At 37.6% G+C, this 16873-nt stretch overlaps 2 protein-coding genes across 2 annotated transcripts in view; one reads left to right on the forward strand and one right to left on the reverse strand.

Moving 5' to 3' along the window:
- LOC129773126 (fructose-bisphosphate aldolase-like) overlaps positions 1-16873 on the forward strand; it is a 609238-nt gene that overhangs the window by 356334 nt on the left and 236031 nt on the right. The gene's annotated exons all lie outside the window — the stretch shown is intronic.
- LOC129774173 (putative odorant receptor 85e) lies at positions 7182-8717 on the reverse strand. The gene is made up of 4 exons (XM_055777870.1): positions 7725-8717; positions 7548-7652; positions 7330-7485; positions 7182-7276 (listed from the first exon to the last, which is right to left on the reverse strand). Exons 1-4 carry the CDS (start codon positions 8715-8717, stop codon positions 7202-7204), a joined length of 1329 nt encoding a protein of 442 aa, XP_055633845.1. The 3' UTR covers positions 7182-7201.

The following is a 16873-nucleotide window of genomic DNA, read 5'->3' on the forward strand; positions in this document are numbered from 1 at the left end:
AGATATAAAAAAATATTAGACGGGGACAAAACTGGTCATTTGAGCATCCTGAATCTCTTACCCGTTGGACCAACCTCAGAGATGAACAGCGATTGGATGGAGCCAAGGACCAATTATGACATTCCATACACAGTGATCGAACTTTCTCGTTCAGTATGGGATGAGGGTGGTCCCGATGTTCGTAATGGTTCAATCCTGTTCTATACCGATGGGTCGAAAATGGGTAACAGAACAGGTGCTGGAGTGTATGGTCCCAGAATAAAAATTTCTGTAGCTATGGGGAACTGGCCAACAGTTATCCAGGCAGAAGTAGCTGCAATAATAGAATGTATAAATGTCTGCCTTAAAAGAAATTATAGACATGCTAACATTTGTATCTTCTCAGACAGTCAAGCAGCACTTAAAGCCCTCAATGCTTTCAAGTGCTATTCAAAAATTGTCTGGGAATGCATTTGCCTTTTACGACAACTGTGTCAGAGAAGTTCGGTACAAATGTACTGGATTCCTAGCCATTGCGGTATAGAGGGAAATGAACAAGCAGATGAACTCGCAAGACGCGGCTCAAGCTCACCCTTCACTGGTCCAGAACCATTTTGTGGAATTTCTGAATGTGTGTTGAAGAGTGAGCTGAAGAAATGGGAAGACCGGGAAGTAATGGCCAACTGGATGGCTGTACAACTCAACCAGTCAAAAAAATTTATCACGCCGAGTATTAAAATTACTCAACAATTGCTGAGTCTTAATAAGTAAGACTTCAGCACATTCACTGGTCTTATAACAGGACACTGTCCGAGTAAATACCATCTCAAAAACATAGGTTTAGTGCAAGATGATATTTGTCGCTTTTGTAATGCCGAAAGCGAAACCTCGGAACATTTGCTCTGCAAATGCGGAGCACTAACAAGACGCAGACTTCAACACCTTGATAAGGCTATTCTGGAGCCCAAGGAAGTTTGGTCTGTGTCGCCGATCAGGACTATAAATTTTATCAAACAGATTATTCCTGATTGGCACCTATCTCGCTATAGCTTTCAGTCTACTTCTTCATCAATAAGCAGTAGAGAAGCTTGAAGCGTAGTACAAAAAATGGGGCATACCACAATAGTTCAAACTAATGGACGCAGTGGTTCACACCCAACAAGGGAAAAAAAACCAACTGGCTACGAAGACCCCCAGTTCGAAAATATTGTAGCCCTGGTTATTTTAAGTAACTTTGTGGAACAATATTTCTTTCTATCTCTTCAAATAACCGATATAACGCTTTTTCTCTAGGTTGAGTTAGGGTTACCATGAAAAAAAAGGTTTTTTTGCTCTAACTTTTAAATGTAAAATTCTACATCAAAACTGTCTTCGAATGACTTTTAGAGCTTTCTAATCCACGCATTTTACGGTGCATAACTTGTATGTATCTTAGTTCTACTCAAAGTTATTGATGTTTTTTCCCCGAAAACACGACCTTTTCATTTGCTTGTCGTTCTTTTTGGGGCAAACATAATAAAAAATTATTGATAGCATTTTAAAGAGCACATTTGACTCTACAAAAGGTGAAACTTTCAAAAGAGTGTTATTTTTTGTATTTGAGTAAATTAAATTTGAAATTATGAGTTTTTGCATATAAATGAACAAGTTGCAATTTTTAAATGCATATAGTAAGCGTAAACTTTAAAGCAGCATCTCTTCAGTTCAGTCTTATAGCCACTCAACATGGAGGTTCAAAGAAGACACATTTTTGTTTTTGTTTTCGGTGGACGAAATATAGAAGACGTTATACAATTATTATTAAAATGCCAAGATATATGTGTTTTGAGTGCCAGAAAGTGCCTGAAATGCCAAATGCTGAGCCAAAGGATGAAGCGTAACCGTGTTCGGGAGATTACAGAAAAAATTTCTGCTGAAGAACTGGGCTTCGCAACAGCTTCGGATCCAGTATTATCTCTTAGTCATAGGCAAACACCAGAGTATTCCGATCTTCTGATTCCGGAAAATGCTAAGCATTTGATTTTGTAGTTTTTTATTTGTATGATTTATGATTTTTATTTATTACTATGAATTTAATTTCCATTATAACAACTTAAACAGGTTAATATGTAGATTATAAATAAATTGAATAAAACAATAGGAACAACAAAAGTTTGGTAAAATAATGTCATCAATCAACTTATCGCCAGTAAAATATGTCAATAAATTACTAAAAAATAACACGTCAAGCCCCGAGTTGTTCTTCATACGGTTTCTATTCAGGAAGCATTTGATAATTTGTCGGTCCCCGCTTTTCTTTTTATACAATAAATATATTTTATTGTAGAAAAAGAAAATAGTCAGAAATTTTTCTCGTAATAATTGTATAACAACTTCTATATTTCGTCCACCGAAAAAGGAAATCAACAATTTGTCTTCTTTGAACCTCCATGTTGAGTGGCTATAAGACTGAACTGAAGTGATGCTGCTTTAAAGTCTACGCTTACTATATGCATTTAAAAATTGCAACTTGTTCATTTATATGCAAAAACTCATAATTTCAAATTTAATTTACTCAAATACAAAAAATAACACTCTTTTGAAAGTTTCACCTTATGTAGAGTCAAATGTGCTCTTTAAAATGCTATCAATAATTTTTTATTATGTTTGCCCCAAAAAGAACGACAAGCAAATGAAAAGGTCGTATTTTCGGGGAAAAACATCAATAACTTTGAGTAGCATTAAGATACATACAAGTTATGCACCGTAAAATGCGTGGATTGGAAAGCTCTTAAAGTCATTCGAAGACAGTTTTGATGTAGGATTTTACATATAAAAGTTAGAGCAAAAGAACCTTTTTTTTCATGGTAACCCTAACTCAACCTAGAGAAAAAGCGTTATATCGGTTATTTGAAGAGATAGAAAGAAATATTGTTCCACGAAGTTACTTAAAATAATCAGAGCTACAATATTTTTGAACTATGTTTACCTCTATCTATAAAGATAAGAAAGTTAGATTTTTTGTTTCATCGTAAATTTTGGTCACCCTATTTTTGATAACATAAAAATGAGCGCTCTGTTATATGTAACAACTTTGCCGAAGACAGTTTTTGTCTAGAGAATCACTGTCGAGCTCTAGATGCTAATTTCCACTTAAATGCACCTCCTGGACCATAGTGCATTGATTTGTGTCTGGCAAGCAACAACTTCAATGCCTGTCATCGATGGGAGAGTGACTCTATAGAAGGAGTGACATTTTTTAATCCCCAATAGTACGCCACCAAACGAGTCATTTCGATCGAGGCGAATAATGTTGAAATCGTGGAAATTCAGCTCATCGGCTGAAGAAAGCCATGTTTCACAGAGAGAAAATACATCACAGTTAGAGCTGCGAACTAAAAATTTAAACTGATCTAGTTTAGGAATAATGCTTCTGCAATTCCGCTGTATTACAGTGGTCAAATCCTTGACCTCTTGCACTGAATCAGGCATCGAGGGAAATGAACGCTGCCAAAAAACCACATTTTTCTTTCAAAAATGTTCTCACAATCGGAAGCCAACATAATACTATGCTTTTAAGAGGGTCGTTTATATTTAAAGCATTTAAAATGTTGTCCACCAGGTCAGAAAGCGCAAGCAAGCCAGATTGTGGCTGTTGCCTCGACCGCGAAAAAGGAGCAGACGTGTTGGGTGCTGCTCCGGGAAGTGCTGAGGACCCCTGGTGCGTAGAAGAACCGCTTAAACCAGGAGGTACTTGCTTCGGTCTATTCTCAGCACGTTCGATTCGAGTTTTCATTCCAACTTGGGAAGTTTCGGTTTTCTTTCTGGGGAGTGATGGAAAAGAAGTAATTTTTCTTTTCCTGATGGCACCCTGCGATGTAACGGAACTTCCTGCATTGGGAGCGTCAGCAACAGGCTAGTCGTTCTGCAGAATGGAGTAGGGATTGTCCTGTGTCGTTGGAACGGGACTCTTAAGCATTTCTGCATAAGTCCGCTTGGAACGTTCTTTTAAGGAACGCTTGATTTTTTCCCCTCGTTGTATGTACACCGGGCATTGAGTAAGATCATGAGGAGTCCCGCCGCAATGAAGACACTTGCGCTCTTTCGGGCAAGGATTCTCATCATGGCTCTCTCCACAATCTGCGCAACGTTTTTTGTTGCAACAATAGGCGGCCGTGTGACCGAGTTGCATACATTTGTTGCATTTCATTACCCGGGGTACAAAAAACCGAACAGGTAATATATCCTTATATGTTTAGGATATTTTTACCATAATGATGTATTTGGAAAAGTTGTTGAAAACTATAAGCGAATTCATTTAATTTCATGAACATGACGGATTAGCATGACGAACATATAGAAAGAGCATATTTACTATAAAAATGACAAAAAATAAGAATTTTTTTTCAAATATCTCGAGAATAGCTGCATTTAGAAGGAGATTGATGAAGAGCTTTTTTTTTAAATCAGATCACGATTCATAATTTGTGGCTAAAAGTAATTGTGAACATATAAAAATTCGATATTCCACAAAGTTCGTCAAGAATATGTTCACTATCTTGGAATTTTTTTTTAAATTTTCTTTCTATTTTATATGGAAAAGTTAAAATTTTTTTTAAAAAATATCAAAAAAAATTAAAAAATTCAATTAAAAATGTTTTTTTCAAATATATCGAGAATGGCTGCGTTTAGAAGGAGATTGAATAAAAGCTTTTTTGTTTAATATCGCATCAGGATTCGTAATTTGTGGCTAAAAATAATTGTTAACATACAAAAATTCGAAGTTTCGAAAATTCATAGAAATTAGATGTTCCAAAGTTCGCCAAAAATAGTTTTACCATCTTGGACTGATTTTTTAAATTTTCTACATAACTTCTATTTTGCATGAAAAAAATGTATTTTAGATATTGCAAATTAAAGTTTTTTTTGTAAATTTGTTTTATTTACAAAAAAAAACTTGTAAAAAAACGAATGGGTACTAATTTTGAGTGTATATTTTTCCCATCTTTAAACATCAATAACTCTTTCCAAGACACTATTTCGGTACGACTCGTAGTTTTTGGGATATAGATTATCAAAGATATCTCTTACTAGAATCGATACGTCCTTTTCAAAAGTTACGCTTGAGTCCCAAAATTCTCATTTGCTGTGGAATCCTCATATTTCCTCCAACCCAAACGGAATACAAACTTTCATTTGAATCGAAAATACATGTTCTTGAAATCTGCATTTTTAGGACGACTTCATTTGGAATTACTCATAAGATAAGGTGTTGATAAGGGAATATTGCTCTGATGGATTCAAGATCGTATTCAAAGTTGTTCGCAGAAAGCGACAAAAATCGTACAGATAATTGGGTGTATAATTCGGCGATTTTCTGTACGCTTTACTTAGGAAACCAGCAATGTGAAAGAATCTCTCAGGAAAAAAATCAAGTTATATCTATATATTTGGAAAATGACCTGGTTCATGATAACTGAAAGCACACATTAAACTCAATACGATTTTTACGATAAAACTTTATCGTAAAAATCGTATTGAGCTCAGTTCAGCCCATACAGATAACAAATGTTTGTATTCACTGTAAAGGATAGTTAGTAAAAATGTTACCAAAGTGCAGCTCAATGTAATTGTTTTATTTGAAACATATATGGTGTGTGAAATGTTTTGAGGAAGTAGTGAAACACACGCGAGACTGTTATGCGTCAATCACGAATAATTAATTTTATTCTTCTAAGAAAATCTTCTGTCCCTCTGCACTGGACAATCTGTTTGCTATAATGTTATAGCTTTATGGCAATTATTTTTACAATGTACTATTGCGTGTGGTAACACCATTAGCTATTAAGCCATATATACACTACAGTGTGTACATTAGGGTGCCAATGAAAATGGTCATCCCGAATTTCGAAAAGTTGCCCCATAAAAAATGTTCACCACCTCGAAAAAACACCCCATGCCAAAAATCAGGCTTTTCTAAAAAAAATTGATGCCAAATGTCTTAAAATTTCATGAAACGTCGAGATCTACTGTCATCTCATAAAAAAAATTTCGTCTGAAATTTTGCATAGGATGTTTTTTTGAGGTGGTTTTATATAGGATAATTTTTTGAAATTTTAGGGTTGATTTTTTCCCATACATTCATTGGCACACTAGCGTACATGTTACTATCGCAAAATTGTTCCAATATCATAACTCTCTATTTGAGCATTCGAATTTTGTTCACAATGGGACTAACTCATTTATTTATTCAACAATATTACATTTGTTCTGTCTAAAGAAGTTTCTAATAAACACAAATAATATTTCTTCCAGTGACTCCTTCATTTCCAAACACACTTCAGAAACAACAGTAAAACCCTGATTACCCGCGGAATTGCGTCGCTTTCGCGGATAAACTTCACCGCGAATTATCCGCTTGCGGATATTTGAGGCTCTACTATAGTTTCCTTAAATATATTCAATTCTTTCAATGGTTTCGACTACACGTCTTCAGAATTGGCAGAACATCATCCTGTCATTGTACTTTTCAGCCTAGTGAATAGAAAGAAGTCAGAATAGCAATTCACGAACCAGCAGTTAATATCATGTTACGAAAGAGGAAACTGTATCAGATCTTTCGTCCCAGATAACGTTCTTATGACTGAAACCTATGATTACCTATCGGATTCGAAAAAAGGCACGACAGCATCCTTGACGTAGGACTGCTAATTTATCAGGTTTTTTTGAAATTTTGTGTCGTTTCATCAGTGTTGTTCGCACGTGTCTGAGAAAACATCAAGTGTAATTAATAATTATTAATACAAGCTTCCAAGCTTCGATATTAACCACTTTGAGAATCCCTGTTCTAAACAGTGGTGCAACAATAATGGTTATAAAGGAGCTAAGGCCAATTGAGAAATATTGATCGATTGTGAAGAGGAAACTAGAGAATTGCGGTGAAACTGTATGCGACGAGGAGTTAGAGTGAAAATGGCATTCGGATACCAATTAAGTGGGGTGCAAAAAGAAGTGTTCGGGAAAAAGTAAGATGAGCTATGATAAGAAATGAAACCAGAGATTTATAACTGATATGTCTCTAATAAGATTTTAGCGTCTGATTTTTTTTTTGTGTTCAACCTTCAAGGCACATTTAATCTTCTTAGCTGTAAATTTTGAAATGAATCTTTTTAAGATGCCAGGCACTGTCTACATACATTAGAAGGGAGTCGAACAACGCAAAAGAGCCAAATGCCGTTCAAACCTATATGTATATGTTACTTTTCTTATGCCCAATTTTCTGCAGTAGCGTGAAATACGAAAGGGAAATCCTTAGTACCTGAAAATAAATATATTATCAATGCATTATAAAAAGGTATAACATCTTCGTACCGAGAGGCATGTTTTCATGTCCAAATCGTACATCTTGAAAGCCGTTAGCTTCAGCGGTTTCAACGAGTTAGCTAGTATCATTAGAGCCCTCTGACGGAAGGCTGCTCCACATTCATACCAAGGAGAATCCATCAACGCATCAATAACATTGATATTCTAACAGCAAACATGGAATGTTCTTCTAAAAATTATGAGCCGTATGTGACGCGCATACTTACTTGAGTTTTCAATATTTGTCCCAGATAGGACATCCAAACCAACTCTGACACGGCTACTAGTAGATATTCAACAATGTTTGCCACCTGCATTGGACTTAAATCGTCCTGGACACATGAAAACAAGTAGCTCGAATGAGACTCTGATTGTCAGTAAGTCAATATTGTGTATCACTTTACCATTGTTGCGATATAAGCCAACAAACACAACAGGGAAACTTCCTGAAAGAAGGTTAACATTAAAAATGGATGATAGTATTCTCCCAAACGACGACAGAAATTTATCAGCACAACGTGATGATCGATACAATCATCCAAAGCTGTGGCCAATTCATTCGATAGTTGCATTAGATACCGATGGTTAATAGGTGGTGGCTTAAGTCGTTTGGCTAATGTTCTCGGGGCAATCGAAAACTCTTCTAACAACTCCTTCTCGAACCAGGAACTCTTCGCACTTTGTAAATACGTTTTATATAAATTTTGTAGCATGGTGAGTTGGTGGTGGTAGTTGCCTCCGTTAATCATAGCTGTATTGTATGAGTTTCTTAAGCTGCAACAAAGTATACCGAACTGTCCACAAACAATAAATATGTACGCCATAAGTAAAGAAGCAGTCATTCCGTACGTTATTCCAACTTGTAACTGACCAACAATTTGACCGGCATAGGCTATCTCGTACATCGGGGAATGACTTACATCGAAGGGGTACCAAAACTCGAAGGGAAGTACTCTCTCCCACTGTATGACCGGTATCACAACCCAATGAAACGTTACCGCGGTACAAGTGGTGATCCAGAATTTGAAGAATTTATTAACGAAACGCTTACTTGATTCATACTCTACATAAGAGATTCCGGTCGCAGATCGACGTTTGAATTTGTCCGCCATCAATTCGAATAGTTGGGCTTCCCGTTGATAGTTCCACCGGAAATATACATTCACTATAAACATACTGCCGTAGATTATCGCGTTCGCCATTTGCGTAAATATGTCGCCCAAATTATCGATGTTGTCCACTATGGTCTTAATATTGAATATAGTTATGTGTAAACAGATAAACTGCCAGAATGTGTAGCACATCACGTTCAGCAGCAACGAGATCCGGAATCGGCCCTGGAGCGTTGTTGGCAAGTGTTGATTGAAGTCGTACGGCCACAACGCCAGTAGTACCATTGTCCGATAGATACTGGGAAATTCTCGAAATGCCTTTGGTGTGTACATTGTTGACAATCAGAGCACTTTCTCGAACAAGCTGGGATAGGCAATTATTTGATTTTAATTCCATAAGTCACTTTTAAAGCATCGGTGTAGTCTGATGCTTTGAATTATTAATTATCTCGCCTCCGTTACATTCAGCATTCGCTACATAATTTAACTACGGTCGTGATTATGGGAACAATTATTAAGTCTATTGATTTGCAGTACACCCATTAACAATACTTGAAAATATCCAGACATGACACAGACTGGGAATAATAAAAAATTCAATCAGAATAAGATAATTTGTCTTGGACGCATTGAAAGTATAGAGAATCAAGACCGGAGTTCTTCTTTACAGTTCCCTTGAAATATTTAGTTTTAATTTTACGGCAATCCAATAGTTTTGTGGATATACACAGCAACAAAATGTGAAAAAGCGATCGGGCCAAATCGTTCTCGAGCGATTTACGCAACAGCAGAGAAACAACTGGATTCTGTGTCGACGCTATCATAGGGTCACGTTTTTTAATGTGATCATGCAGTTCCGGCAACTCACAGTTCACAAAACTGTATTAGTCGCACCGGAGCATTATGATTGGACAGAGTTTTTTGCTGTAAGATGCCAGATTCGCCAGGTGTTTTCAAAATAGCACATTTTAAAGTCGCTATCTACATTTCAGTCCGTTCAAAAAAACCTTTAATATATTTTTGGTTAAAATAGAATGATTCATGTTTCGGGTATTTCACAATCATTGGCTTCGGTAGGGCGATAATTACCTAACAATGTAAAGAATATTGTATTGAATGAAGTAAGCCCTAGGTACTGCACAAGATTCATTATTTTGTTATTTTATGCTAAATCGGTGATAAATAATTAAGTATCACATAAGTATGTTACCTGATCAAGGTTGAATTTTTCATTTTTATTTCATTTTCAAGCAAATATTTCTGTCTACAATACTTGCTTTGTTTATCCGGTGTTTTTTTATTTATTTACTATGACTCTACATCCCATTGAGATTAGATCTGATTCACTACTTTTCTCCAATAAACCCGACCCTTGGCTGCAGTTCTCCAACTCTCGGCTACACCGATTCTTGCCAAGTCCTGCTCCACCTGGTCCAACCACCTCGATCGCTGGGCTCCTGTCCTTCTTATTCCTACCGAATTCGATGCGAACACCATCTTTGCAGGGCTGTTGTCCGGCAATCTTGCAACATGCCCTGCCCATCGCACTCGTCCAGCCTTGGCGACTTTCTGGATGCTGGGTTCGCCGTAGAGTTGTGCCAGTTCGTGGTTCATTCTCCTTCTCCATACTTCGTTTTCCTGTACACCACCGTATATTGTTCTTAGCACTCAGCGTTCGAAAACACCAAGCGCTTGTGAGTCCTCTTCAAGCATCGTCCATGCTTCGTGCTTGTCCGGTGTATACATTGTTTATACTCTCAGCATCCTCAAAGTTATCCACGTGGCATCTAATTGACCCTAAGGGATTCTTATAAATATTTCATCTCCTTGTTATGTATCCTGATATTTAATGTCACTGACCTCTTTATCTGGATCAATTGTCCGTAAGAACATCAATTATATTATGAGAAGCACGAAACATGATACACATAATAATCACCTTTGAGGACAACACAGCAATCATAACAATCATATAAACAATAAGAATTGTATTGTCACAAAATAGGAAAGGATGGAAACAGATCTTCTATGCAAAGAGTAACTGTTTATAGCGAATATTCCAGACGCAACCCAAACAACAATTACGCTATTTAAAAAACTATGGGTAAAATAGGGCACGTAATAGTCAGAACAGTGCTCCCTAATCACTCATCGGGTAGCCAATCTATTCTCTACTCATCGGGTAGCCAATCTAGAACTCTGCTCAGACACCTTTCTGGCCGAAGACAGCAATCATCGCGTAAAAATATCAAATATCGGTTCATAATTTAAAATTGCATAAAACATACGGTTTAGCAAGACATGTATTTACATACAGATATCATAAAATAATATTTACACTTGGTGGCAAACCATTATAAACTATACAAATTAAATTAAATTTTGTCATACATAAAGAATGCTTTTTTTCAAGGAGGGTTTTCAAGTGGGAGCATGTGCTATAACGGAGCACAAATTTCCCGCGGAGCACCATTTGAAAACCCCTGACCTAGATATTTCACTAAAGCGCCGCATTTTATTTCCTCTCCCCCAAGATGCAAAGACAACAGATGCTGTTTTGGTGAAGGAAATAATTGTTGTTTTGAGAGATTTATGCTCAGGTCTTCTGTGATGTACCATGATTGTGTAAGGTTTAAGATCATCTGCATCCTGCTCGATATCACGTCGTCGAACTTGCCACGTACCATTAAGATGAGTTCGTCAGCAAAACCCACGATTTCCAAACCTTTAGCCTCCAAACTTCCCAGAAGGTCGTCAACTACTAGTGACCAGAGGAGAGGCGATAGAACCCCTCCTTATGGGCAACAAAACAATCGACGACCCGCCCTGCTATTTTCCCAATTTAGATCCATTCGACTTTACAGTCATAGAAATGTCTTCTTCTCATAGCCTGTGCCGTTGATAGATAAGAAACATTATCGAAAGCACCTGCAGTTTCTTTTGATGAGATTTTTCAATGTTTGTCACAAAAGTGTGTAACGCTGTGACTGTGAATTTGCCTGATTGGTAGGCAAACTGGTATTTATATAATGGGCATTTAGACATGAATACAGACTTTACGTATTCATATGATACATTTTACATAGTTTTCAACAGTATTGATGATGAACTAATTGGTCTGAATGATTTTGGGAGTGATTTATCACGTTTCTCATGATAGCTTCGTTGACTGTTAGCGTCCAGTACGGGTGAATATCGTAATGATTGAATCGCCTGAGTATTCGCCATTTATCAGTGGAGAGATTTTCGTCTCTCCATGACTCTTTTGAGTCTTCTTCGCTGAATGTTGCTCTTTGTGGGAAAAAAGCATGAAGAATTTTTGGACGCGGTATATTTTAAAACGGTTTTATTTAGCTTGCCCTGTAATCTGTTTGTGTGTTTGTATGTTTGTATGTTCGTAACATGTTTGTCTGTAGCTCTGACCCACATTAATAGAAGTTTGACCCCCTTCCTGTTGACCGATTGATCTGAAATTTGGAACACACCTTTATCTCTGTAGTCATTATAAAACTGTGTATTTCATGATCTTGAAAATCCGGCCGCTACAAAATGGCGGATCACATATTTTCTCAAAACCTCATCAATATGGGTTTTCCAAAACCCCATCAATATGGGTATCAAATGAAAGGACTTGACGAGTAGAATACGTTTGTTTAAGAAAAATGCAAATCCAAAATGGCTGCCACTACAGAATGGCGGACTACACATTTTCTCAAACTTAATTAATATGAGTATCAAATGAAAGGGCTTGACTTGTAGAATACGGTTATTTATGATAAATATAAATCCAAGATGGCTGCTACTACAAAATGGCGGACTACATTTTATCACAAAACCTCATTAATATGGGTATCAAATGAAAGGGCTTGACTAGTAGAACACGGTTGTTTATGAAAAATCCAAATCCAAGATGGCCGCAATCACAAAATAGCAAATTTATTTATTAAACGGTATTATTTAGCTTGAACTGTTCGTATGTATGTTTGTATGTCTGTAGGGTTGTCCCACATTAATAGAAATTTGACCAATAGGAACTGACCGAATTTATAAAATTCCTTTATCTCTGCTGTCATTTCAAAACTGTTTATCTTGAAAAATCTAATTTGGCCGCCGCTACAAAATAGCTGATTCCATATCATTTAAAAAAAAAGGTTGATTGAGATATGCGTATCAAACGAACGAACTTGACTTGGAGAACACATTATGTATTTTCTGCAATCCACTCAATATCGGTATCAAATGAAATTTTTTGTCTGATAGAATACAGTACAATGGTTTTATTGTAGAAAAATATTCTAAAGAAACAGATGATGTACTAAAAACTAGAAAATAAAATAAGTAAAAAAAACTTTTTAAGTTAAACGGTTTAATTGTGACTAAACATAATAATGTACTAAAAGCTAGAAAATAATTAGGCAAGTAGCATGTAGCAGTTATCATATCTCTCCTTCATTAGTCTAGGGCATTGATAATACTAAAATAAAATCGTGGGGCACGTTGGATTTCCATTATCCACAATTAGCGACATCATCATATGCAATATTATATCTTCTGAAATCCAAATCGCATTTGCTCGCAAACAACAAATTGCTTCCGTTTTTCTCGATATCAAAGGGGCATTTGATTCTGTTTCCATGGAAATTCTCTCAGAGAAGCTTCATAATCGTGGACTTTCACCAATTCTCAATAATTTCCTGTACAATTTACTGTCAGAAAAGCACATGATTTTCTCTCATGGCAGCTCGAAAACTTCTCGTTACAGTTTTATGGGCCTACCGCAAGGCTCCTGCCTAAGCCCCGTTCTGCAAAAGCCGTTGCAAGATACCCTGAACAATCTGTTCAGGTGGGCCCTTAAGCTGGGTATCGAATTCTCTACGGAGAAAACTGAAATGGTCGTTTTTTCTAGGAAGCACGAACCCGCCCAATTCCAGCTTCACCTATCCGGCAAAACGATCATGCACTCTAAGTTTTTCAAATATCTGGGTGTATATTTTGATTCTAAATGTACCTGGGGAAAACACTTTGCGTATCTGAAACAGAAATGCCAGCAAAGAATCAATTTTCTCCAAACAATAACCGGAATATGGTGGGGTGCCCATCCAGGAGACCTCATTCAGTTGTACAAAACAACGATATTATCAGTGTTAGAATATGTCAGTTTTTGCTTCTGATCAGCTGCCAGGATTCATATTCTCAAGCTGGAGAGAATACACTATCGTTGCTTGCGTATAGCCATGGGGTGTTTGCATTCGACACATACGATGAGTCTCGAAGTCTTGGCAGGAGTAACCCCACTTACTCTTCGGTTCACAGAATTATCCTACAGATTTCTCATCCGTTGCAAGATCATGAATCCATTGGTGATTAATAACTTCGAAAATCTACTCCAACTGACCCCTCAGTCAAGTTTTATGTCTTTATACCATGAGTACCTTACCCACGACGTGCACCCTTCACCAGGCATCTCCAACCAAGTTTGCTTCCCATACTTTTGCAATTCTTCTGTCATTTTTGATCTGTCCATGCGACAAAAAATCCATGGAATCCCAGATCACCTACGCTCCGATTCTATTCCGCCGATATTTTCGGCAGAATATGGGAAAGTTAGATCTGATAAAATGTTCTTTACTGACGGTTCATACATAAACGGGTCCAATGGCTTCGGCATCTTCAATGAAAATTCCAGTGCCTCTTTCAAACTCAAAGATCCTTGTTCCGTGTATGTCGCTGAACTGGGTTCGATATACTACGCACTAGGGATCATTGAAACTATGCCCATCGACCATTATTTTATTTTATCAGACAGTCTCAGCTCAATAGAGGCAATCCGCTCAATGAAAGTTGATAAACGCTCATCTTATTTCCTAACAAGAATAAGACATCTATTGAGTGTTTTGGTCGAAAAATTATTCAAGATTACCTTAGCATGGGTTCCCTCTCATTGCTCGATTCCGGAGAATGAGAAAGCGGACTCGCTAGCTAAGGTGGGCGCTTCAGAAGGTACACTTTTTGAAAGGCAAATTGCTTATAAAGAATTTTTCCACATTCCTCGTCAGTAAGAGACGAATGAACTCTCAGAGTTTAAAGTCTCTCTAATTCAATACCTTCCTTCCTTCCTCGTCAGCACACGCTCGTAAGCTAGTAGCGCATGTGGAGTGAAGATAAGTTCGGTCGTTGGTTACACACGATTATCCCTAAGGTCTCGACGAGTGCATGGTTCAAGGGATTGAATGTAGGTCGTGATTTCATTCGCGTGATATCTCGGCTCTTGTCCAATCACTACAACCTAAACGCGCATCTCTATCGCATTGGGCTCGCAGCAAACAATCTATGTGATTGTGGCGATGGCTACCACGACATCGAGTATATTGTCTGGTCGTATCTCCAATAAACCCGACCCTTGGCTGCAGTTCTCCAACTCTCGGCTACACCGATTCTTGCCAAGTCCTGCTCCACCTGGTCCAACCACCTCGATCGCTGGGCTCCTGTCCTTCTTATTCCTACCGAATTCGATGCGAACACCATCTTTGCAGGGCTGCTGTCCGGCAATCTTGCAACATGCCCTGCCCATCGCACTCGTCCAGCCTTGGCGACTTTCTGGATGCTGGGTTCGCCGTAGAGTTGTGCCAGTTCGTGGTTCATTCTCCTTCTCCATACTTCGTTTTCCTGTACACCACCGTATATTGTTCTTAGCACTCAGCGTTCGAAAACACCAAGCGCTTGTGAGTCCTCTTCAAGCATCGTCCATGCTTCGTGCTTGTCCGGTGTATACATTGTTTATACTCTCAGCATCCTCAAAGTTATCCACGTGGCATCTAATTGACCCTAAGGGATTCTTATAAATATTTCATCTCCTTGTTATGTATCCTGATATTTAATGTCACTGACCTCTTTATCTGGATCAATTGTCCGTAAGAACATCAATTATATTATGAGAAGCACGAAACATGATACACATAATAATCACCTTTGAGGACAACACAGCAATCATAACAATCATATAAACAATAAGAATTGTATTGTCACAAAATAGGAAAGGATGGAAACAGATCTTCTATGCAAAGAGTAACTGTTTATAGCGAATATTCCAGACGCAACCCAAACAACAATTACGCTATTTAAAAAACTATGGGTAAAATAGGGCACGTAATAGTCAGAACAGTGCTCCCTAATCACTCATCGGGTAGCCAATCTATTCTCTACTCATCGGGTAGCCAATCTAGAACTCTGCTCAGACACCTTTCTGGCCGAAGACAGCAATCATCGCGTAAAAATATCAAATATCGGTTCATAATTTAAAATTGCATAAAACATACGGTTTAGCAAGACATGTATTTACATACAGATATCATAAAATAATATTTACACTTGGTGGCAAACCATTATAAACTATACAAATTAAATTAAATTTTGTCATACATAAAGAATGCTTTTTTTCAAGGAGGGTTTTCAAGTGGGAGCATGTGCTATAACGGAGCACAAATTTCCCGCGGAGCACCATTTGAAAACCCCTGACCTAGATATTTCACTAAAGCGCTGCATTTTATTTCCTCTCCCCCAAGATGCAAAGACAACAGATGCTGTTTTGGTGAAGGAAATAATTGTTGTTTTGAGAGATTTATGCTCAGGTCTTCTGTGATGTACCATGATTGTGTAAGGTTTAAGATCATCTGCATCCTGCTCGATATCACGTCGTCGAACTTGCCACGTACCATTAAGATGAGTTCGTCAGCAAAACCCACGATTTCCAAACCTTTAGCCTCCAAACTTCCCAGAAGGTCGTCAACTACTAGTGACCAGAGGAGAGGCGATAGAACCCCTCCTTATGGGCAACAAAACAATCGACGACCCGCCCTGCTATTTTCCCAATTTAGATCCATTCGACTTTACAGTCATAGAAATGTCTTCTTCTCATAGCCTGTGCCGTTGATAGATAAGAAACATTATCGAAAGCACCTGCAGTTTCTTTTGATGAGATTTTTCAATGTTTGTCACAAAAGTGTGTAACGCTGTGACTGTGAATTTGCCTGATTGGTAGGCAAACTGGTATTTATATAATGGGCATTTAGACATGAATACAGACTTTACGTATTCATATGATACATTTTACATAGTTTTCAACAGTATTGATGATGAACTAATTGGTCTGAATGATTTTGGGAGTGATTTATCACGTTTCTCATGATAGCTTCGTTGACTGTTAGCGTCCAGTACGGGTGAATATCGTAATGATTGAATCGCCTGAGTATTCGCCATTTATCAGTGGAGAGATTTTCGTCTCTCCATGACTCTTTTGAGTCTTCTTCGCTGAATGTTGCTCTTTGTGGGAAAAAAGCATGAAGAATTTTTGGACGCGGTATATTTTAAAACGGTTTTATTTAGCTTGCCCTGTAATCTGTTTGTGTGTTTGTATGTTTGTATGTTCGTAACATGTTTGTCTG

The sequence above is a fragment of the Toxorhynchites rutilus genome, chromosome 3 (genome assembly GCF_029784135.1).
Source record: "Toxorhynchites rutilus septentrionalis strain SRP chromosome 3, ASM2978413v1, whole genome shotgun sequence".
Classification (NCBI taxonomy): Eukaryota; Metazoa; Arthropoda; class Insecta; order Diptera; family Culicidae; genus Toxorhynchites; species Toxorhynchites rutilus.

Coding starts and splice junctions, on each gene's coding strand:
- LOC129774173 (XM_055777870.1), bottom strand. CDS start 8,717: ATGGTACTACTGGCGTTGTGGCCGTACGACTTCAATCAACACTTGCCA. Junction 7,486..7,547: donor GACAAATATTGAAAACTCAA/GTAAGTATGCGC, acceptor GTTTGCTGTTAG/AATATCAATGTTATTGATGC. Junction 7,277..7,329: donor ACATGAAAACATGCCTCTCG/GTACGAAGATGT, acceptor ATTTATTTTCAG/GTACTAAGGATTTCCCTTTC.